This window comes from Rana temporaria, chromosome 2 (assembly GCF_905171775.1).
Source record: "Rana temporaria chromosome 2, aRanTem1.1, whole genome shotgun sequence".
NCBI lineage: Eukaryota > Metazoa > Chordata > Amphibia > Anura > Ranidae > Rana > Rana temporaria.
Window position 1 is genome coordinate 433,169,043 of NC_053490.1, and position 23,603 is coordinate 433,192,645.

At 48.2% G+C, this 23,603-nt stretch overlaps 1 protein-coding gene across 1 annotated transcript in view; it reads right to left on the reverse strand.

Annotated features, from left to right (window-relative positions):
* Positions 1–10,864, reverse strand: part of LOC120927566 (inactive peptidyl-prolyl cis-trans isomerase FKBP6-like) — a 179,954-nt gene extending 169,090 nt beyond the window's left edge. Inside the window, exon 1 of the mRNA XM_040338332.1 lies at positions 10,722–10,864. Within this exon, the coding sequence (XP_040194266.1) occupies positions 10,722–10,812 (91 nt within the window). The 5' untranslated portion in view covers positions 10,813–10,864. The remainder of the gene's footprint in view (positions 1–10,721) is intronic.
* Positions 10,865–23,603: the final 12,739 nt, after the last annotated feature.

The following is a 23,603-nucleotide window of genomic DNA, read 5'->3' on the forward strand; positions in this document are numbered from 1 at the left end:
TGATCCACTCCCAGCTGTAAAAAAAAAAAAACAGCAGAATCCTGGACACCACGTATGTACGAGGGTGCCATTTCATCTCCTAACACACAGAGATGCAGGCCTTCCACGTATGATGTAAATCCTACGTGAGGTAGACTTCCGTGCAGGCAGCACGGTAGAGACCACCGAGCCCAATAGGCCTCGGGCCTTCAGCCCCAGGCTCTCAACAGCCACGCCGCTAAGCCAGTGGCTGTAAAAACAGGGTGGACCCTGTAACAGAAGATCAACCCCCAGGGGAAGATGCTAGGGGCATCTGCCACCAGACGCACCAGGTCCGCGTACCAGGAGCGACGCGGCCAATCTGGGGCAATCAGGATTGATAGAATCCCTTCGGCTTCCACTCTGCGCAGCATGCGAGGATGAAGCTACCGAGGAGGGAAGGTTTAAATTAAACGATAGTGACCCCCAAGGAGTCACCAACGCGCCTGACGCGTCTGCCCACAGGTCCCTTGACCTGGCCAAAAACATGGCACCTTCCGGTTGAGGCGGGACGCTGGAAGGTCCACGCCTGGAGTGCCCCACTTTCGGCACAGACACTGAAAACCCCTGCGGTGGAGAGACCACTCTCCTTGGTCTAGCGCAGTCCGACTTGGGAGTCGGCTCGCCAATTCCGTACTCCCGGAATGTACATGGCCGATAGAGCCGGAACGGACCTTTCGGCCCACCGAAAGATGTGCGCGACCCTCGTCGCTGCAACAGAACTCCGTGTGCCTCCCTGATGGTCGACGTACGCCCCAGCATCGTCGGACAGGGTCCTGAATGGTCGGCCCTGTAGATCCAGGGACCACCAGGCAAGGCAAAGCTTGATCCAGAACATCGATTGGTAGGTGGGACTCCACCTGAGTCCAGCGCCCCAGGGCTGACTGGGTGCCCCAAAAAAAACCTCCCCAATCGGAGAGGCTGGCATCTGTCGCGACCACTGTCCAGTGACATGGCAGAAACGACTTCCCGGCCCGAAGCACCGGAAACGTCAGCCACCACACCAGGGACCAGTTGACTCAACTGAACCTGGTAATCCAGAGATGACGGAAGCTTGTCCTCACGTGACAGCAGTTCCCTCTGTAGCACCCTGGCGTGGAATTGGGCATACGGAACCGCCCCGAAAGAGGCCACCGACAGACCCAGAACCCTCATGCAGAATCGCAGAGATGACCACTACTAGGTCGACAACTGCTGCCCAGCAGATTGCAGAGTCTGAATTTTTTCCGTTAGGAGAAAAAAACTCCCGCCCCGGCAGAATCCAGGACTAGTCCCAGGAAATCCAGTCCCTGAGACGGAATCAACACTGACTTCTGACAAAACAGAAGCCAGCCAAACTCTTGGAGAGTCTGGCACGTGACAGACACGGCTCCACTAATTCAGAGCCCGAAGAAGCTCATAGGAGAATGTCGTCCAGACATCCCATGATAACAAAACACCCGCTGTAACAGCCGGGCCAGTATCGGGATGAGCACCTCGTTGAGAACCCGTGGTGTCGACACCAAGCCGAGCAGGAGGCCAAAAAAGAAAATGGTCCTCCCTGAGCGCAAAGCCCAGAATCTCTGGTGCTTTGAGCATATGGGAACATGCAGGTACGCGTTCATGACATCCAAGGACGCCAGAAAATCCCCATCCTGAAATTTTGCACTTTGACAAAAAAACAAACAAGGGCCTTGAGGCCCAGGATTGGACGGACCCCGTCCTCCTTTGGGGACCACAAACAGATTGGAGAAAAACCCCCCGAGCCTGTTCCACGAGGGAACTGGCATAATCACTCCCCCGACCAGAAGATCCTGGACAGCCCCTGACAGAGCCAACCAGCGAGCCAGAGGGCGGAGGGAAAAAAAACTGTTTTTGTAGACAAGAGAGAAATCCTATCTCGTACCCAGAGGAAACTACCTCGCAACCCCAACGGTCGGAGAGGAGAGACCCCCACCGAGCCGCGAAATCGCGGAGCCAGCCCCCCACCCGAGATGTGAGCGGAGGCAAACCTCCAAGCGGAAGCCGGCTTGCTGCACCAGGGGCGCCTGTGTCCACAGTGGACGTCCTAGCCCCCTGAAAATGTTTTCCTGCCGCACTTGGCGGGCGAAAACAAAACCGCATGGGGAATAGTAAATGAGGGCCCTTGCCTACAGTGAGGCACCTATCCTTTTTCAGATTTGCGGGAGCAGAGTGCTCACACCGCCTGTGGCATCTTTTATGATGACATTCAGAGACACCCACAGGGTAATACCACCAGGGACTACTGAAAAAAACGTCCACAGACCAACCCCCAGCCATACAAGGCAGGGCAGAAAACACCGCGCAGGCGGAGGCCCTGGAGAGCAAGGGGAGCATATCCAGGGTCGACACACAGACAAAACATCTGACCTAATACCAACTGGTCGGTCAGGACCACGCAGGTCATAGAAGCATTCTGCGCCTCCAGCTCCCCGTCCGGGAAATGTCTGCGACACCATAATCCCGGCCAAAACCAGACTCACCTCCGCCCCCCCCCCCCCCCCCCGCTGTGAATATGGAGCGACCACATCCACAGCACCCCTATCAGCGGAGTCCCCAAAAGCAGGAGCCCCTTCCCCAGGTAATGTGGCAGCCTTGTTTCAAAACAAGCTACCCAGCTGAACACAGGGGTGGGCGAGACACCCTGATACAGGAATCCTCCCCAAAAAAGAGGGGACAGACCGCAAGTATTTTGTACTCTGCGACTGATCCCAATCCTTGCACAACATATTCCAGACATGGAACACAAGGAAAACACATATTGCGGTGCGGGGCGGCACGGAACCCAAAAGGGACTGACACCACTGATGCCACCGCCGAATCCACCATAGCTATGGTAACCCGCACTGCAGTGTCAAGAGCCCCAACAACAGCACCATCAAGTGCTGACCCTGAAACAGGGCCATCCTTACAGTCCGTGTGGACTTCAGCCAGCAGCTACTGACAAATAAAAAAAAAAACAGAGCCAGAGGCCTGATTCCCTGTCAGAAAAATTAATTAAAATAATAACATCCCAGAGTGAGGCAGAGGGGGGAAAGTATTGCAACTCCCACATCCTCCAACACTCCCATCCTCAGGGATTGCCAGCACAGCATCCCTGGAGGCCGCAGGAATAGGGACACCAAGGGTTAACAACCCCTAGTACTGGCAGGCTCCACAGGACATCCCCCCAGCCGCCACAGAGAACAGGGAAACCCCCCCCCCCAGAGGACTCACCGTCCGACCAGACCGCCGCTGCCCAGAGCTAAAAACGCTGCCTGTGCCACGCCATCCAAAGGAAAAAATGCAGAGCCGTACGCGCCGTCATCCTAGGCACAAGAGCTGTATCAAGATGGCCGCCGATATGTCTGCGGGCTCCGAGAAAATGGCCGCCGCAATTGCAACTGCGCCATATAACACCGCCGTCAGCGGCAAAATGGCGCCCGAAAACGGCGTTTTTTTTTTTAAAAACACAGCAAAGCCCCAGTGACACATGCAGTACACAGGCCCACAGTACCCCCTCCGCACATATGGCAGGACAAAAACAACAACACAGCACCCACAGCAGTAGCAGCCCCCAGGTCAGACTGAGCCCCCCAAGCGGGCCCCCCACCCAGAAACTGGGAGGGAGAGGAAAAAAGGGAGAGAGGAAAGCAGGGCAAACCCTCAGTCGACCTCCCCAGGGGAAGATTCCAGCCAGACCACTTACCTGAGCAAGAGGCCACTACTTACCCGTCATGCGACCACCGGCTGGAGGTATCCCAGACAGATCCAACGTCCGCTAAACGGCATGGCTGTCGGCCAGACACACTGTGACAAAGCCATAAAAGACCGGTCATATGTGTGCCCTAGAACAAAAAGTTCCCCGGCCGCCCCTGGAGCAACGGGGCCTGTCGTGGACGTCCCAAAGCTGAGCTGAGGGCCGGCACACGCTCGATGGCCGAACATGGGGGTACTACAAGAGTCGAGGACCCAGCCTGTCACCCAGTCGGCTGTTGATAGAAGAATCACAGAATTCCAAAAATGCAGGAACAAAATAACAAAAAACGAGAAAATCGCAAGAAAAAAAAATCTCCAAAGTACAGGAACTCCAGAGTGCCTGACTCTCCTGACGTTAGGCAGGAAAAAACTAAGGCTGCTAGAGCAGGGTGTGGGTTATACCGGGGGGGGGGGGGGGGCACGCCCCCTGGGAGGAGCTGCACTGAGGTTTGTGTTTGTTAACACTTTAAGTGCTTTTTTTCTGCCTAAACTCTCCTAGTGAAAGCGGATATAACCCTAATGTCAAATGAAGGCTGTGTCCGTCTATGAACAGAAGAGAAATAGTAGTGTTCTGGAGAGAGATTCTGAGAATGATTGCAAGAGTGACATCTGTAATCTTGGAGCAAGAAGCGGAAATCTGTCTCTTAGGATTGGTGGGGGGTAATATTGGTTCGAGGGAAAGGAGAACGCAGATAGGCCTGTTGCTGTTTTATGCCAGGAAAGTAATAGTACTAAACTGGAAAAAGCCAGAGGCCCCTTCAGTAGTACAGTGGAAAAATTTAATAAACAGCAATCTGACACTGTATAGAGAGACATATTGCAATAGAGGACACGGGGAGAAATATGAGAAAGTATGGGCAAATTGGATAGAGAAATCTATAACAGCGTTGAGATAAAGGGGGAAAGTGGGAGGTAAATCACACCATTGAAAAAAGGGGGAAAGAGGAATGAATGGTATTGGGTGGAAGGATATTGTATGAATGTTTCGAATAAGTAGAGGAATGTTATTGTAATGTAATTGAAAATGAATGTAATAAAGATGCATGATTTTATGTTTTGTATGAAAAAAAAAAAGAAAAGTTCTTTAAAAAAAATTAATAAAGAGATTTATAAAAAAAAGAAAGGAATTTCTCTGGTTTGGTTTCTCCTTCCCAGTACACCTCTACCTCCAATGCATTTCCCCTTCTCCTTTGCCCACCTCTACCTCTAATTCCTCTTCCTAGCATAACTCTGTCTCCTTACACCCCCCCCCCCCCAATCCAGCACATCTATGCTTTCAATTTCCCCCCCAATCCATTATACCCAAGGCTCCAGATCCACCCCCCTCTCCATCATACATGTGCCTCCAATTCCACCCACCTCCCCTAATCTGGTATACCAATGCCTCCAATTGCACCCCCTCCCCCAATCTATCATACAATATGATAGATTGGGGTGGAATTGGAGGCATAGATGTAACAGATTGGAGAGGGGGGGGTGGAACTGGAGGCACATGTATGATAAAGTAGAGGTGGAATTGGAGGCTTAGGTACTATTTAAACCTATGTCTTCAATTCCACCCCTCCCCCCAAACCATTATACATATGCCTGCTATTAACGGCCCCCTCCACGCAAACCAGCACATCTAGGCTCTCGAATCCCCCCCCCCTTTCCTCACAGCACATCTTGTTTATTCTCCCATTATACCAATGCCTCCAGCACGTGCTGCTTCCAATCATTGCATACTGTCATATTTAATATTTACCATTCTCCTGCTTTAGCCACGTGGGTCAAGTATGGTACTCAACTGAGGGCGGACCAAGTGTGTTCAAGCCCACCCACTTAGTACTGCCCTGCAGAGATATGCACCGCCCCACTTAGCTGTGCGGCAGGAGAGAGGTGGAGGGGGCGGTCCCAGGCGGCTGTTTTAATCTCATTGAAAGCCTGTGATGTGAGCCTATTCTGGGCGGCTGTTTGACTCGCATTGAAAGTCCACAATGTGAGCCTGAGCAGGGTGGGTATATGCGGCAGGAGGGGGGTTTGTCCCAGGCAGTTGTTTTACGCCTATCGCCAAATGTGAGCATCAATGTTGAGGGCTTTGTATGTGTGAGATACAGATATATAAAATTACACACACTTCATCAGGAAGGGCCGATATTAGGATTATGGCTGCAGCCAAGATTTTGATATTAATCTTTAGTGCAGGTGATTTTTTTTTTTGTAAAAGTCATCTGGGGGACTAAAATTTGCATTTGATAAACTGCTGCTCAAATATTGCGTGACAAAAAAGAAAAAAAATTCAGCTACCACAAGTTTATTCTGGATGGCCTGTGCTTTCAGAAAATATATCTCATATGGGGCTTCTTAATAATTTTCAAGCATAAAAAAATAGAGAAGAAAAAAAAAAAACGACATTTTGTACTCACCGTAAAATCCTTCTCTGAAGTCCATGGACGGACACCGCTTCCATATACTCTTGACTGTAGGGATTATGTTCCGTCTATTAGGAGAGCACTAGGCAGACATGTTAATGGTTAAAACATGTAATTTTTAGCAAAGCTGAACAACCCCGCCCAGGGGGCAGTCCGTCTGGTCATAACCCCTCTCACTGCAGTGAGCAGCTCAGTTCGTCAAAAAGCAGTACAAACCTAAAAAGGAGGGGTGGGTGCTGTGTCCGCCCATGGACTTCAGAAAAAAAGATTTAACGGTGAGTACAAAAATCCTATTTTCTCTTTTGTCCATGGACGGACACAGCTTCCTTATACTCTTGACTGTAGGAACGTCCCCAAGCAGTGTCAGAAAAACAAGGGGTGGTAACAGCAATCAAAAAACACAAACTTCACCCCAACACACCAGTTTTCCTCAACGGAGGAGTTGCAACCTTTAAACAGCCGCCTGCAAAACTTTGCGGCCGAAGAAAGCATCCGAAAATGCACTCACATCAACCTTGTAAAACTTAGTAAAGGTGTGAACGGACGACAAGGTCGCGCCCTTGCACACCTGTGAGACAGACGCTTGATGTCGGAAAGCCCAGGAAGCACCAATTGCCCTGGTCGAATGCGCTGTGACAGGAAAGGGAGGCACCCGCCTTTTCAGGGCGCAAGCCTGTATCACGATCAGTCCGATCCACCGAGAAATGGTGTCCGACGAGACCGCCAGGCCTTTCTTTGGACCAGACACCAATACAGTGAGTCTGACCTCCGAAACGGATCTGTAGCAGACAGATACACCCGCAGAGCACGTATCACGTCTAGGGAATGTAACGCAGCCTCCTTGGGATGCGAGAGCCGAGGACACAAGGATGGAAGTACAATGTCCTTATTTAGATGAAAAGCCGAAACCACCTTCGGAAGAAACAAAGGCTGCGGGCGTAGCACCGCTTTATCCCTATGGAGGAACAAGTAGGGGGACTTGCAAGACAGGACGGCCAACTCAGAAACCCATCTAACAGATGTAATGGCCACTAGAAAGGCAACTTTCTGGGAGAGTGTCAGGAGAGGAATCTCTCGGGATTGTTCTCAAAAGGGGGTTTCTGAAGTGCCGAGCACCAGATTCAAATCCCCCCTTGTCGGCCTGGGAACACCTACCTGCGGGCCCTGACTGATAAAAAATACTGCTTCTGCGTGGGGAAAAAAAAAAAAAAAATAGAGGGTTCCTTTCTGGACTGAGGGAGGAGCGTGCTCTTACCCCCATGACATCATTAATGTCATCCAGTGAGGCTCCAATTACTCTCCCTCCCCGGAAGGGCAAATTCACTGCAGTGATAAGTGCTCCAACAAGTGCCTTGTCCTGCACTGACCCGGACATGGAGTCACCCTTACTGTCCGAATGGTCCTGGTCCGCATCCTCTGATCCCTCAGAACAGGGGCACATTCTGCTCACCGAAGGATGCGAGCAACCTCAAATGCTGCAGCCGAGCTTCTTTTTCCTCGATGGTTGACTGGACCCTGACTGGACGTCCCTGAAGCCTCAGAGACCATGTGGAGAGGCACAGTCTGATCGCCCGAAGTTCCAACACATTGACCGGCAGACAGGATTCCTCCTACGTCCATCGATCCGGAGTTGACTGAACACCACAGACACCCCCTCCAGCCGGTCAGGCTGGCGTCCGTCGTGATCACCGTCCAGCAAAAAGGAAGGAGCGACCTCCCGGACTGAAGGGCCTGGAAATCTCAGCCACCATACAAGGGAAGGAAGCCCTGACTAGTTGACTCACCTGGATTTGACAATCCAGGGACAACGGAGACTTGTCCCATTTGGACTGGATTTCCTTCTGCAAGACACGAGTGCGGAATTGAGCATACGGTACCGCATCGAAGGTGGCCACCATGAGACCCAGGACTCGCATGCAGAAGCACAGTGTCGACCACCCGGCGGATGCCAACAGCTTAATTGCCGACCGAAGAGTCTGCAACTTCTCCAAGGGGAGGTAAACTCTTGCCTCTGAGGAGTCCAGAATTAAGCCCAGGTACGCCAAGCGCTGAGTCGGCACCAACACCGACTTCTGTAGGTTCAACACCCAACCAAACTCTTGAAGAGTCTGACTGGCGATCGCCACATCCTCCTCTAATTCTGAGCCCGAAGTGGCTCTGAGCAGGAGGTCGTCCAAGTTGCCCACTATAGCGATTCCTCGCTGTCTCAGCAAGGCCAGAATCAGAGCGAGCACCCACCGCCGACCAGTATGGAGTGGCTGTCTGCCAACCCTGGAGCAATGGGGTATGTCGCGGCCGACCCTGCGCGTAGCTAAAGGTCTGCTCACGCTCAATGGCCAGGCTGGGAAGACTACAAGGATCTATATTATCCAGCCTGTCACCCAGTCGGCAGTTAAAATTAGATCTCAGGATCAAAAAACAAACAAAAAATAAAATTTAAAATAAAAAGGTTTTCCAGGACTAATGGGCCCCTAGGGAGCTGGGTCCTATGCTAGGCAGAAAAAAAAAAACCGAGCTGCTGACTGCAGGGTGAGGGGTTATGACAAGAGGGGGCCCGCCCCCTGAGCGGTGCTGTTCGGCTTTGCTGTGTTACATGTTACTTTAACTATTTAACATGTCTACCTAGCCCTCTCCTGATAAGACGGAACATAACCCTACGGTCAAGATTATTTGGAGCCGTGTCCCTCCATGAACGAAAAAGAAATTAGGGTTTTTACACATTATATGGGAATTGTCAGAATTGGCCCAGACTTGAGGTAGTGAAGGCCCAAAAGCTACTAAAGAACAAGCCTGCAGCTATAAGCATGTGTTTCCCCTTTGACTGCCATGACATATAGGACCAACAGATTAAAGGGCACTTCCAGGCAACAAAGTGAAAGTATTCACACAATTGACACAAATTGCTGAGCCCAATTCCTTACAGAATAGACAAAGACCCCTCCCCATGGTTATTAGGACAGCATAAAGCTGGCCATAGATGGGTCCATATTTTTTTTGTTCAACCAGAGTTGTGGATGTGGCAATCCTCCCTCCTGTGTCATTGTATTCTGAAAGCAGGGAGACTTCCTCATCGTCAAAATACACAGATCAGTGCTGCAAGCTATGGCAAGCAAGAAAAATACAGACAGGGTGGCTGTACAGATGTGGATTGGAAAATCCACTTCTGTTCAACCACAGTGGCCACACATGGATAGAAATTCGGCCAGTCCTTGCTGCACCAGACGAGCTTCGATGGTATATGGCAAGCATTAGAAATGTGCTTTCTGAGGCTTTGCCATTTACCTTCCTCCTCTCCACTGCATGCGTCGCTAAATACATTTAAACAACTATGAGAATCTTCATTGTAATGATCTTTTTTCTTTTTATATCAAAGTGATTGTAAGAGCCCATTCACACAGGGGCAGCACGACTTTGGGGGCGACTCGGCAAGGCGACCTGAAGATGACTTCAGAGGCGACTTGCAAAATGACTTCTGTATAGAAGTCAATGCAAGTCGCCCCCAAAGTCGTACAAGAGACATTTTTCTAAGTCGGAGCGACTTGTGTCGCCCCTATTAGAATGGTTCTATTGAATAGAACAGGACACGACTTGTCAGGTGGCTGTCGCCCCTGACGAGTCACCCCCGTGTGAATGGTCTCTAAAGCTTTGCGTTTTTTTTAAATAACAAACATGTCATACTTGCCTCCACTGTGCAGTTTGTTCTGCACAGAGTGACCCCAAATACCATCTTCTGGGGTCCCTCGCGGCTCCTCCCCGCATCATATAACCCCCTAGGAGAAGGGGGGTTACCTTGCGGGCGCTCTCCCGAGTCCATCATTAGGCGTCCATAGATGCCGAATGTAGGACTCGGCCCCACCCCCGCGTCATTGGATATATTGATAGCAGCGCATCCATTGGCTCCCGCTTCTGTCAATCAAATCCAATCAAGAGCCGAGAATCCAAAGCAGAGGAAGAGCACGTCTCCGCCGTGGGAAATTCCAGGGCATCCTATGCATGAAGGTGAAAAAAATCCTGGCAGTGTTTTTTCACCTTAATGCATAGGCTGCATTAAGATGAAAAAAGTTTTATAGTGTTAGGCTGGCCATACACAGATCAAAATTTGTGCGGTTCAGCAGACATGGAGATATCAATTCATGTATGGATGGGGAGAACGATTGGTAGATCGATATCTATATTCCCACACTGTCGGATTTTTTCCGCTCGATCAGCGCAGCAGGTAATAGCTCATCAGTGTATGTATTCTAGTGGCAGGGAAGCCACCCTGCTGTCAGAATGCAACAGCTGAGTATTCCCCCATCCACATTGAGTGTATGAATGGGGAATTAGGTTTTTTGTTTTTCTTAACCTGCAGTTAAATGAAAAAAAAAATAAACAAAAAAAACACTAAACTATGGGCTGCCTAAGGGGCTGTAAAGGTGGTTTATAGGATCACAAGATTTCAGATCAAGGGAACTACAGAGGAAAGTGGCAGTACAGCAATATCTGGATGAATAGTCCTTGTATGCATTTTACATCTGATAGATAATAGATTGAAGAACACTTTGCTTCACATACCAATTATTGTTGAATCAGGAGGAACAGTGTCCCCATAGCCAGCTCTGATGACTTCTTTCAACACACCTCTGTCTCCCGACACATCTTGCATGTTCAGAGCCAACTTTTCAAACACAGACTAAGACAAAATATAAGGAGTTAATTAGGTTTATTTAATAGGGTTCACAGAGCGACTAACCAATGCACAGCAAAGAGAGATTATATACATATACACACACACACACACACACACACACACACACACACACACATACATACATACATACATACACATATACATATACACACACACACACACACACATACACATATATACACACACACACACACACACACACACACACATACTGAAGTTGGACAAATGTCCAAACATAGATAGAAGCCATTAGTGCAGTCCCAATCAACCAGACAATACCCCATCCCACAGCTCCATGTACACAAAAGAGCAGGGATGCTCGTGCAATCGTAGACCTAATTTGACACACAGCCATGTTAGATCAATGATCTCACAAGCATCCCCATCCCTTTGTGTACATGGAGCTGAGTGGTGGGGAATCCCCTGGCCGCAGCCGATTAAAGGGGTTGTAAAGGAATTGTTTTTTTCCTAAATAGCTTCCTTTACCTTAGTGCAGTCCTCCTTCACTTACCTCATCCTTCGATTTTGCTTTTAAATGTCCTTATTTCTTCCGAGAAATGCTCACTTCCTGTTCTTCTGTCTGTAACTCACCACCGTAATGCAAGACTTTCTCCCTGGTGTGGAGAAAGCCTCTTGAGAAGGAGGGGGCAAGCAGGAGAGTCAGGACACTCTACTTTGCAGATAGAGAAAGGAGCTGTGTGCTAGTGGGCGTCCTGACACTCCTGCTCGCCTCCTCCCCCCTCAAGAGGCTTTCTCCACACCAGGAAGAAAGCCTCACATTACAGTGGTGAGTTAGACAGAAGAACAGGAAGTGAGGATTTCTCAGAAGAAATAAGGACATTTAAAAGCAAAATCGAAGGATGAGGCAAGTGAAGGAGGACTGCATTAAGGTAAAGGAAGCTATTTAGGGGAAAATATTTTTTCCTTTACAACCCCTTTAAACCACCTATTACAGCTTCTGTGTTGAGAACAAACTCAAGCTCATCTCTACTAATGACATGAAATACCCAGTTCTCTTGTTATGAATAATTTAAAATTAAATGCATAACAATCTGGCAGAAAATTACATCTTTAAAACGGCAGGTCCTGGTGGAGTAAATTAACACAACTTTATGCCCATATAACACTTTGCCTAGAAAAGGTTAACCTCACACAGGTGAAAAGAGCATGCAACTTCCCCTTAAGTGTACTTCTAAACAAAACCCTTTTTTGTTTCAGATAGAAGGCTCAGGTTTTTTTTATTGCTGTCTGTGCCCCAATTAGGGAGATTCACCCCTGGTGACTGGTGTAAGAAAGTAAAAAGAAAATCCTAAATTTGAGTTATCCCCAGAACAAGAATTAATAAGAACTCTTCCAAAGCAGGCACTTGTTCCAGAGACAATGGTCTAAGACGGGTATTACCCATTACTCCATCCATACACTGTAAACTAGGGGTGTAACGGATCAAAAAACTCACGGATCGGATCGATCCTCGGATCAGGAGTCACGGATCGGATCATTTTCGGATCAGCGAAAAAAAAAAAAAAAAAGGGTGTTTTCATTGGTCCAAAAAAAAAAAAAAAGTGTGTGTGTGTGTGTGTGTGTGTGTGTGTGTGTGTGTGTGTGTATGTATATATATATATATATATATATATATATATATATATATAATCTGTAAAAACATCAAGATTGTACTTTTAACAAGTCCCAAACAGCCTCACCTGCTTCCTCTTTAATCCACCCCTGAAATGTGCTCTTTCCCCCCCCCCCCCCCTCCTCTCACACCAGTGCTTCTCTGCTAATATTCCCTCTTCATGTCGGCTTGCCAGAGCCCAGTGCACAGCGTGACACGCCTCCCCGGGGAGGCGTGTCACGCTGGGCTCTGGCAGCAGACTGGCCGCCGCTCCGGAGCTAGGCCGAAGCCGGGGACTTTCCTAGGCCTAGGCTCCGGAGCGCTCCGCGGATCGCGGGGTGTGCCGATCCGAACGGGGTGGCCCGTTCGGATCACGGATCGGTGACGATCCGTTGCACCCCTACTGTAAACCAAGCCAAACGTTTACTGTAAATATGCTGTGTATACTGACTGACACTACTTACTGGAGAGTGCAACTCTGACCCCGATTCCAATAAGTCCCCTGAGCCCCCCTTTTTTCTGCACCACTCCTTAAAGGGGGGTTCCACACGCGTTTTTTTTAAAGTTAGCAGCTACAAACACTGTAGCTGCTGACTTTTAATAAGGACAATTACCTGTCCTACTCGCCCGCGATGTCAGCACCCCCCACCCCCAAGGCCGATCCCTGGATCCCAGCAGCTCCCGGCGCCATCATCCTCAGTAAGGGAAACAGGTTGTAAAGCCGTGCGGCTTCACTGCCCGTTTCCTACTGCGCATACGCGAGCCACGCGGCTCTTTGTGAATGGGCCAGCTGCTCTCTGGGATACACACAGTTCACCAGAAGACACCGCGACTAGGACGGAGGAAGAAGATCCACTATGGACGATGAAGAGGCAGATTACGGACTTCAGCATAGCAACCGCTATTTCTGGCAAGTATAAAAAAAAATAGAATTTTTTTTGCACTCAACGTAAAATCCTTTTCTCTGTCGTCCAGGGACGGGCACAGAAAAAGTTTTGTGTGTTACCGGCGCCAAGATAATATCAATATTCTTATTAAGTCTTGCTACAATAAAAGTTGGATTTAGATTTGTGTATTTGTGAAGTAAATTGTGCTAACTTATATAAACATTTTACCACGACTGATCCTGTGAACTTGTTACTCAAAAAAACAAAAAGTATGCACGTTAGGGCTGCGCATCTTCACCGGTCTCACGATTCGATGCGATTACAATTATCAAGTCCACGATTCGATTCCACGATGCATCACGATTGCAGCGCAAGTGCGCATGGTTCTCCCCCCAAAATACTAAAGGAGACGATCAGAGACTGCAGACATGCTACAGGAGATGATCAGAGACTGCAGACATGCTACAGGAGATGATCAGAGACTGCAGGCATGCTACAGGAGATGATCAGAGACTGTGGACATAGTACAGGAGATGGTCGCACGTGTTAAAGAACCCTAATTGGTACACAGACAGCAGTTCAGTTCTACTTCAATAGTTCCCAGATTCAGTCCCAGGAAGCTGAAATCTGATGGGTAACACTGCCCGCTGCACTTTACCCACTGATTTTTTTCAGGCCCCACTCACACCTATGCAGGTGCAACAGAGCAGTTTTGTGGATCACGCTTAGGGCAGCTTAGAAAAAGAAAAAAAAAAAAAAAAAAAAAAAAATCGCTGATCGCCACCATTAGTAGTAAAAAAAAAAAAAATTATAAAAATGCAATAAAAACTATCCCCTATTTTGTAAACGCTATACATTTTGCGCAAACCAACCGATAAACTCTTATTGCGATTTTTTTTTTTTTTTTTTTTTTACCAAAAATAGGTAGAAGAATACGTATCGGCCTAAACTGAGGGGAAAAAAATGTTTTTATATATTTTGGGGGATATTTATTATAGCAAAAAGTAAAAAATATTGCATTTTTTTTTTCAAAATTGTCGCTCTATTTTTGTTTATAGCGCAAAAAATAAAAACCGCAGAGGTGATCAAATTCCACCAAAAGAAAGCTCTATTTGTGGGGGGGAAAAAAAGGAAGCCAATTTTGTTTGGGAGCCACATCGCACAATTGTCTGTTAAAGCGACGCAGTGCCGAATCGCAAAACCTGGCCGGGTCCTTTAGCTGCCTAAAGGTCTGGGTCTTAAGTGGTTAATTCAGGGGTTGACAAAGGCCGCTGAAAGAACACAGCCAAGGCTGAAATCTGTCCCTTAATGGTGCTTAAGGCAAGTTTCTGATCCACTCCACGCTGTAAAAACAGCAGGACCCTAGAAACCGAATAAGTCCGTGGACGCCACCCCATATCTTCACACAAAGATGTAGGCCTTCCAGGTACAATGGTAGATCCTCCTGGAAAAAAAGACTTCCGTGCCCACAGCATGGTTGAGATGACCGAGTCGGAAAGACCTTGGTCCCTCAATACCTGGCTTTCAATAGCCATGCCGTTAAAGCCAGCGACTGTAAAGCAGGATGAAGTATGGGACCTTGAGACGGAATGCCCTCCCGCATCCGCCACCAGGCGTACGAGATTGGCGTACCAAGGACGCCGGGGCCAATCCGATTAGAATCAATGTTATCCCTTCGGCCTCCACTCTGCGGAGCAGCCGAGGAAGCAACTTTAATGGGGGAAAGGCATAAATTAGCCGATACTGCCCCCACGGGGTCACCAACGCGTCTGACGTGTCTGCCCAGGGATCTCTGGACCTGGCCACGAACCGACACTTTGTGGTTGAGGCGAGAGGCCAGATCCATGTCCGATGTGCCCCACATCCTGCAAAGGAGTTGAAACACCTCCGTATGCAGTGACCATTCTCCCTGGTCCAGCATCTGGTGACTCAGGTAGTCTGCCTGCCAGTTTTCTACGCCTGGAATATAGACGGCCCGCTTCTTTCCACCCACCTTAGGATGGGAGCGACCTCGGATGCTGCAGCCGAGCTCCGAGTTCCCCCGATGGTTGACATAAGCCACCACCGTGGCGTTGTCCGAATGGGTCCTGATTGGACGACCTTGCAACCTCCTCGACCACGAGGAGAGACATAGCCTGATCGCCCGAAGTTCCAGGACATTGATCGGCAGATGGGATTCTTCTAGAGTCCATTGACCGAAGGCCGACTGGACCCCCCAACTCGTGAGGCTGGCGTCCATCGTAATCACCGTCCACTGGAAGGGAAGAAACGACTTCCCGGACCGAAGAGCCGGGGATCTCAGCCACCAATTCAGAGAAACTGACTAGGTGGCATACCGGGATGCGACGAAACAGACAATGGATATTTGTTCCATTTGGACAGGATCTCTTTCTGCAATACTCGAGTGTGGAACTGGGCATACAGTAAAGCCTCAAAGGAGGCTACCATTAGACACAGGACTTGCATGCAAAAATGGAGACGACCATTTGCGGAATGCCAATAGCTTCACCACAGACTGAAGAGTCTGCAGTTTTTCCAGGGGAAGAAAGACTCTCGCCTCCGAGGAGTCCAGAATCAACCCTAGGTATTTTAAATGCTGAGTCAGTACCAGGACCGACTTCTGCATGTTTAACACCCACTCGAATTCTCGGAGGGTCTGGCTGGCTATAGACACATCCACCTCTAATTCTGAGCCAGAAGCTGCTCTCAGAAGAAGGTCATCTAAGTAGCCCACGATGGCAATGCCTCGCTGTCTCAGCAAAGCTAGGATCGGTGGGCCACAAACTGATAGTGGTCTTCCCCTATTGCAAACCCCAGAAACCTCTGGTGACTTGTGCAAATTGGGACATGCAAGTCTGCATCCTTGATGTCCAAGGACACCAGAAAGTCCCCCGGATGGAGCGCAGCCACCACCGAGCGAAGGGATTCCATGCGGAACTTCCTTACTCTCACAAAGGCATTCAGGGCCTTGAGGTCCAAAATTGTGGTCCCGAAGGACTAATAAAGTCTAATAAATTTGGGAGGAAGCTGGTGCTCCTCCACAGTCTAGTGCAAAACCTTTACCCATTCAGTAAACGTCTGAGACACCAAGGTGGCAGCCACAATAGGCCGCAATGCAGATCCCAACATGGTAAACATGGAGCGGGTCAGCGCCTCGGACCTCCTATCAGTATGGTCCTTGAAGGCATGGGTCCCTTCTATAGGGATAGTGGTCATCTTATTTAACCGGGGGGTCAACTACCAGAGGAGAAGCCCATTTTTTCAACAGGCTGTCCTCAAAAGGGTAACAGACCGCTAGGCGCTGAGGAACCAGCAGCTTTTCCCATTCCTTATCAATGGACTTGTCAAAAAAAAGACACATAAGGAAAAACCTTCACAGAACGGTCCAACTTGTGGGATCCAAAAAAGACGGATGCCTCAGCTACACTATCCAGCTTAAGGGAGTCCCTTACAGCACCGATAAGCACACTGACAAGTGACCTGTCCTTTACTGACCCAAGGGAGGAGTCTTCCTCACAAGGAAGGTCCTGGTCCACATCCTCTGACAACCCAGAACCGGGGTCCTCTGCCGCAGCCAGGCCCGGGTCTGAGTCAGAGCATTCCCCAGGAGATGGTGGGGGAGGGGGAGTTTGTACCCCCCTTACGCCTGCTTCCACCCTGGCAACAAATGTTTCCAGGACTGCCGACAAAGTGTCCATGGGAACCGCAGGTGCAGGGGCACCAGCTGCCACCTCAGGCATGTTTGGGGAAGAAGGGCCAGATACTGACTCCATAACCATAGACAGCTCTCAGGGACCAATTCAGACCTGAAAAAGCCCACCCTCCTTGCTGCGCTGACCGGGGGATTACCCAGGGGACTCACCAACCCAGCAAAAGACTGCTCAGCGCCGCTGCCCGCCTTCAGTACACAGTGTGTGCTGTGAGGAAAAAACTGATGTAAAGCTATGAGGTAAAAAGTCTGGTAGGAGATATGTGCTGCGCGCCATTCAGAAGCCAGCACTAGAGGCCAAAACCCCACACAAAATGGCCGCCGGACGCCTTAAAGATGACTGGGCATGGCCACAGTAAAATGGCTGACCGCAATAATGAGCTGTGCTATAGCACGGCCATGACAAAATGGCCACCAATGGGATTTCCTAATGTAAATAGACTGCAAAAAAAATTGCGCCGGTGCCGCCAAAATGACGGCGAAACGCTGCAATGTGGATGAGAAGGCTGCAAGGGGGCCTCCCAAGGCAAAGTACACCCCCACAGCCAAAAAATGGGCCCAGACACCCCACAGTCCCCCGGGGGCCCCCCCCCCCCCCCCCACAGGTCCACCCCGGTAGCAGAGGGAAAAATGACAGAGCAGGGAAAGGGAGGATAGGAGGACCCCCTAACCCCAGGAATGACCAGCCATACCGACGCCCCCCCCCCCCCCCGAGGCAGGAAGGACTGTACATAACTGTCCATGCGAGGTACCAGCTGGCACATTCCTGACAGGCATACAACCGCGTTGGAGTAGCTTTCGGCCTGGTCCACTGAGTGAGACAACACCACAGCCCAGTCATGTGTGGACCCTGGAGCAAAAAAATGCCCACCGACCACCCCAGGAGCCATGGGGTATGTCGTGGCAGACCCAGCCCTTAGCAATGGTGTGCTCACGCTCGCTGGCCGGACTGAGGAGACTACAAGGATCTATATATCCAGCCTGTCACTCAGCCGGCAGTTGATTAAAGACTAGAAAATGCATTTCCTGCAGAAAATACGTGGGAATGCTGAATAGATGAATTGCTAAGCCCACACCAAAGCCATTCACCATAACCACGACACTATCTTTAGGACATACAAGTAGTGTTCCTTCAGTACTTATAAAGCCTCTCTTTGATCATTAAAGGGGTTGTAAAGGTAAAACAATTTTTCCCTAAATAGCTTTCTTTACCTTAGTGCAGTCTTCCTTCACTTACCTCATCCTTCGATTCTGCTTTTAAATGTCCTTATTTCTTCTGAGAAATCCTCACTTCCTGTTCTTCTGTCTGTAACTCCACACGGTAATGCTAGGCTTTCTTCCTGGTGTGGAGAAAGCCTCTTGAGGGGGTGAGCAGGAGTGTCAGGATGCCCACTAACAAACGGCTCCTTTCTCCATCTGCAAAGTAGAGTGTCCTGACTTATCTGCTTGACCCCCCTCCCCCTCAAGAGGCTTTCTCCACACCAGGAAGAAAGCCTAGCATTACCGTGTGGAGTTACAGACAGAAGAACAGGAAGTGAGGATTTCTCAGAAGAAATAAGGACATTTAAAAGCAGAATCGAAGGATAAGGTAAGTGAAGGAGGACTGCACTGAGGTAAAGGAAGCTATTTAGGAAAAAAAATTTACCTTTACAACCCCTTTAATCCCCACACCTAATGATTTTGAGAACCCTTCAAACAAGCCTTAAAGCGGAGGTTTACCCTAAAACAATTATATACCGTTACATCCAGCATACTGCTGACATCTACAGTATGCTGGCTTTTTTTTTTTTTTTTTACCGCGCTACATACCTTCTTATAGTTCTTTTCACCCGGCTTCCGGGTTCTCACTGCCCCGGGGAGTAGGCGTTCCTATTAAGATGCGTAGATGATTGACGTGCGGGTAAGGCGCGTCACGTGTTCCGAAAATAGACGATCTGGGACTCTGCATTATACGGCGCCTGCGCAGTCAGCTCTACACGGTAGGCGCCGTATAGCGCCGAGTCCTAGTTCGTCTATTTTCGGAATGCGCGACGTACCTTACCCGCACGTCAATCATCTAGCCCTCTTCATAGGAACGTCTACTCCCAACGGGAGTGAGAACTCGGAGCCGGATGAAAAGAACTATAAGACGGTAAGTACAGCGAAAAAAAAAAAAACAGCATACTGTAGATGTCAGCAGTATGCTGGTTTTAATGGTATATAGATGATTTTTAGGGTGAACCTCCGCTTTAATAAATCCACAACAGTACATGCTATCGAAACAGCGACTTCACCGTGAGAGACACACACAGCCTATGTGAACGTATCGGTATGAAATTTATGTTGATAAACTGTGGGAATGTCAGCGATTTAAAAAATAAGTTCTGTGCGTTTCACTGGGAAATCTGAAGACTTTTTTACATGACAGTCAATGGAAGAAAGTGTGGAACTCTTGTCATTTGGAAGCTCAACCAGCCAAAAGTAAAAGGCGTATCACAAAACTGAGCACATTGCCTGAAACTAGACAAACATACCTACGTTTTGATGTATATTGTGTATGACAAGTAGATCTTGTGGGCATGTGAGCAATTTGTTCCTTCTCTATAAAGATAATTTTTTTTTTAAAGCTCTGTGCTGTAGCGATGACATCATCCACTCTAAGCAGCTCCATAGAAACTCTTTTAATCAATAAAATTTCCTGAAAAAAAATCACTTTCACAAAAACTGTAAAAGATTAGTGATATTTGTTTGGTGTCTGTAGGTGAAAGTATGAAGGAGCTGAAACTTTTGGTAGCGGAAGAATGTTTTAGGGATTTGAAGCATGCTCTCATTGACTTCAATGTTAAAAAAAAAGTATCTAAAAGCTTTATTTTAAAAAGTATAAATAGTAGGGGAAAAAAAGTTGAAGTCCCATCAGTAGCTGAACATTTTAAAAGTTGAATGGTCTTAATAGCTGAAAGTATGCAGAAGTTACGCAGAGCCAAAAAACGTACGGAATAAAATAAAAATTTATAAGAATAATAAAAAACGAATAACAATACTGGCAATGCTATTGAGCATTCCCACTAAAAAATCAAAAATAAAGAAAATCAAAAAGAAAATAAAACAAAAAATTTCTTCAGGGCGCTGGGCCCAAAGGGAGCCACGTCCATCTCCTTTGCTAGGCAGAAAAAAACGAGGCCGCATGCTGCAGGCAGGAGGGTTATGTCCGGAGGGACCGCCCCCTGGGCAGGGCTGTTCAACTCTGTTAAAGTAACATGTATTTAAATATCCAACATGTTCTGCCTAGATTTCTCTTATGAACAGGAACATAACCCACTTGTCAAGACTTGAGAAGGCTGTGTCCGTCCATGGACAACAAGAGAAATTGCATTTTACACAGCGCAACTTCCTCACATTACTATGTCGTAAACAGGGATGAGCTCAACAGTGTTCAGTTCCTAGTCCGAGCCCACCAGGAAGTTGTTCCTGTATCATGCTCCTTACATTAGTGCAGCTGCAGGATGGGGAATGCCTCAGCTGCTAATAAATTGCCACAGAGCAGGGACAGTGTCCTGGGGGTCTTGGACTAGGATCCGAAAATGCCTGGACAAATTTCAGAGTCTCTGGTCACACAAGCACGGCACAACTTCATCTCGGCTTGCAAACATCTTCATCAACAGAAGTCTATGCAAGCTACCCTGAAGTCGCCCCCAAGTAGTGCAGGAACCTTTTTCAAAGTGGAATGTGACTTCAGTTGCTCTGATTAGAACAGTTTAATTGCACTGAATGAGGCACGACTTGCCAGGAGACTAAAGCCACGTGTACACACACACACACACACACACACGATTGGTTCGTCTGATGAAAACGGTCTGATGGACCGTTTTTATCAGACGAACTGATCGTGTGTGGGCCCTATCGGTTTTTTATCCATTGGTGAAAAAAATAGGAACTTGTTTTAAAACTATCTGATGGTTAAAAAACCGATAGAAGAAAAACGATCGTCTGTGGGAAAATCCATTGGTTAAAAATCAACGCATGCTCAGAATCAAGTCGACGCATGCTCAGAAGCATTGAACTTCATTTTTCTCAGCACGTCGTCGTGTTTTAAATCACTGCGTTCTGATACGATCGTTTTTTTAACCGATGGTGTGTAGGCAAGACTGATGAAAGTCAGCTTCATCAGATATCTGATGAAAAAATCCATCAGACCGTTTTCAAACGGATGAACCGATCATGTGTACAGTGGCTTCACATGTGGATTCTCTGACCAGAAGTGCATTCTTTGAACAAAAGTGCCTGAGTTAAAAACAGGAGTTAAGACAGGAGTTAATTATTTTTTTCAATCACTGACCCAGAACAAGCTTGCAGCTAGTAAAGTTGGAACTCTTGATATATAGATTCAGCGGTGCAGCAGACGCTCTCACCTTAGTCTGCTCACCCCAGGGCTAGTGAGAGCAGGACGCTCTCAAACGAGTCGGCTCTCCCCAGGGATAGTGCAGCCAGGCAGGGTCCTCCCAGCTCTCGGCTGCTGCAGACACAGCACAAACAACCAGGACTCCCATAGTTTAACACAGGGGTACATATCCCCCCCCCCCCCAGGCAATTGATCCAGGGTTGCACCGATCGCCCGTTGAGGGGTCAGGAAGGAATTTTTTTTCCCCCGGTCGCTGCAGATTGGCACAGCACGCCTGGGGTTTTTCGCCTTCCTCTGGACCAATCGGGGAGAGAAGACTCAACGAGTGACGGCTCACTCTTCCGCCCATCACCATATAAGACCCCCCCCAATCAACATTACTTCCCTGCGTTTTTTTCTGCGACCATGGGTTACCTAAAATACTCAGCAGAAACAATCCGGGAACTAAAACCATTTGCCTCTATACTCCCAGTTGTCACCAAAAAAGCTCTAAGGAATGAGCGACTGTTGAGAATCAATCGACGATCAACAGTCAAAAACTACGCGCAGGTACCCCAGCCCAAGCGCATAATATGCGCTTTGGTCAACACAAGATTGGCAGTAAAACACTGACAAGAAATCTATGATTTCATCCTTCAACACGATCTAGACTGCCTCTTCATCACAGAAAGCTGGCTGACAGCCTACTGCAACACCATTCTAACAGAATTGGTGCCAGCAAATTATCGCATTCAAATGCAAAACAGAGTGGGGCAAAGAGGGGGGGGCCTGGCGGTGACCCACAAGACTCACCTCTCTATCACCAAACCAGTCCTTCAAAACTCGCTTCCATTCATGGAAACCCTCACTCTGCAGCTGCAAACAAATCCCCAAGATACGGTCCATATGCTACTTTGCTATAGACCACCAGGCCCAAAAACGCACCTTCTCACGGCGTTGACGGAATTCATCTCCACATATACCCTAAACATCAAACACCTTTTGGTGCTTGGGGATTTCAACCTCTGGGCCAACTCCTTCGCTGGACCCCGTAGCCGACGCCTGCATCGACCATCTGGAAGGATTAGGTCTGCAGCAACTAATACAAGGCCCCACTCATGCCTCAGGCCATATGCTCGATCTCATTTTCAAACAAGATTTGGAAATTGACGTCCTGGGAAATGAGCCGCAACCATGGACTGATCACCATGCCATCAAATTCACAATAACCAAAAACGCCAGCCCAAAAAGAAAGACAAAACCGGTGACAACTCACTGGACTAGATCTCAGAACAAGCGCCACTCAGAACTCTTCAAAACAACACTAGGAAACAAAATAAAAACAACCCAACAAAAACAAACAGCCACAGAAACATTTGATGCCATCAACAAGGCGCTACTACAGTCAGCTGACTTAGTAGCACCAAAACGCAAAACTTGCATCCGGAAAAACAACTCCAGCTGGTTTAATGACCAGCTGACGTTGCAAGAGCGTAGAAGAGCTGCGTGGAAAAAGGTGCTCTTCAGATAAAAACCACACCATTTACAAGATAATAACAATGAAATATCACAAAGAAATCTTCACGGCCAAAAAAAATAAATTTCTCCAACATCATCGCAAATGCCCTTAACCGCCCCCGAGAACTCTTCAAGCTGGTCACTCAGACTATGAATCCAGCTTGTTTAGAGGCCCCCAATTCTGATTCACAAGAATTTTGCAATGAATTATCGGATTATTTCATTAATAAAATTGAAAAAAAACGTGAAAGTATTCAGCAAAATGGAACCGTCACTAACTCCCCCCCAAATCACAAACCTAATACCCACATAAATCCGCCGCAATCACCAAAATTTACTCTAAAACCCATTTCCATCGATGCCACTAAAAATATCATCGGGACTCTGCGTAACAGCACAGCACCCAATGATATCATCCCCACAAAACTGCTGAAAGAAAGTGCCGATATACTGGCACCAGCTATCACGCAGCTCATAAACCAATCATTCAAGGAGGGCATGGTGCCCACCTTACTGAAACAAGGTACAATAAAACCAATAAAAAAAAAATAAAAAAATAAAAACTACCCTCGACCCCAAAGACCCAAACAACCGGAGGCCCATAACAGCTCTAAATGTCTTCTCCAAGGTAATGGAGAAAGTAGTTGTACAACAGCTGCAACT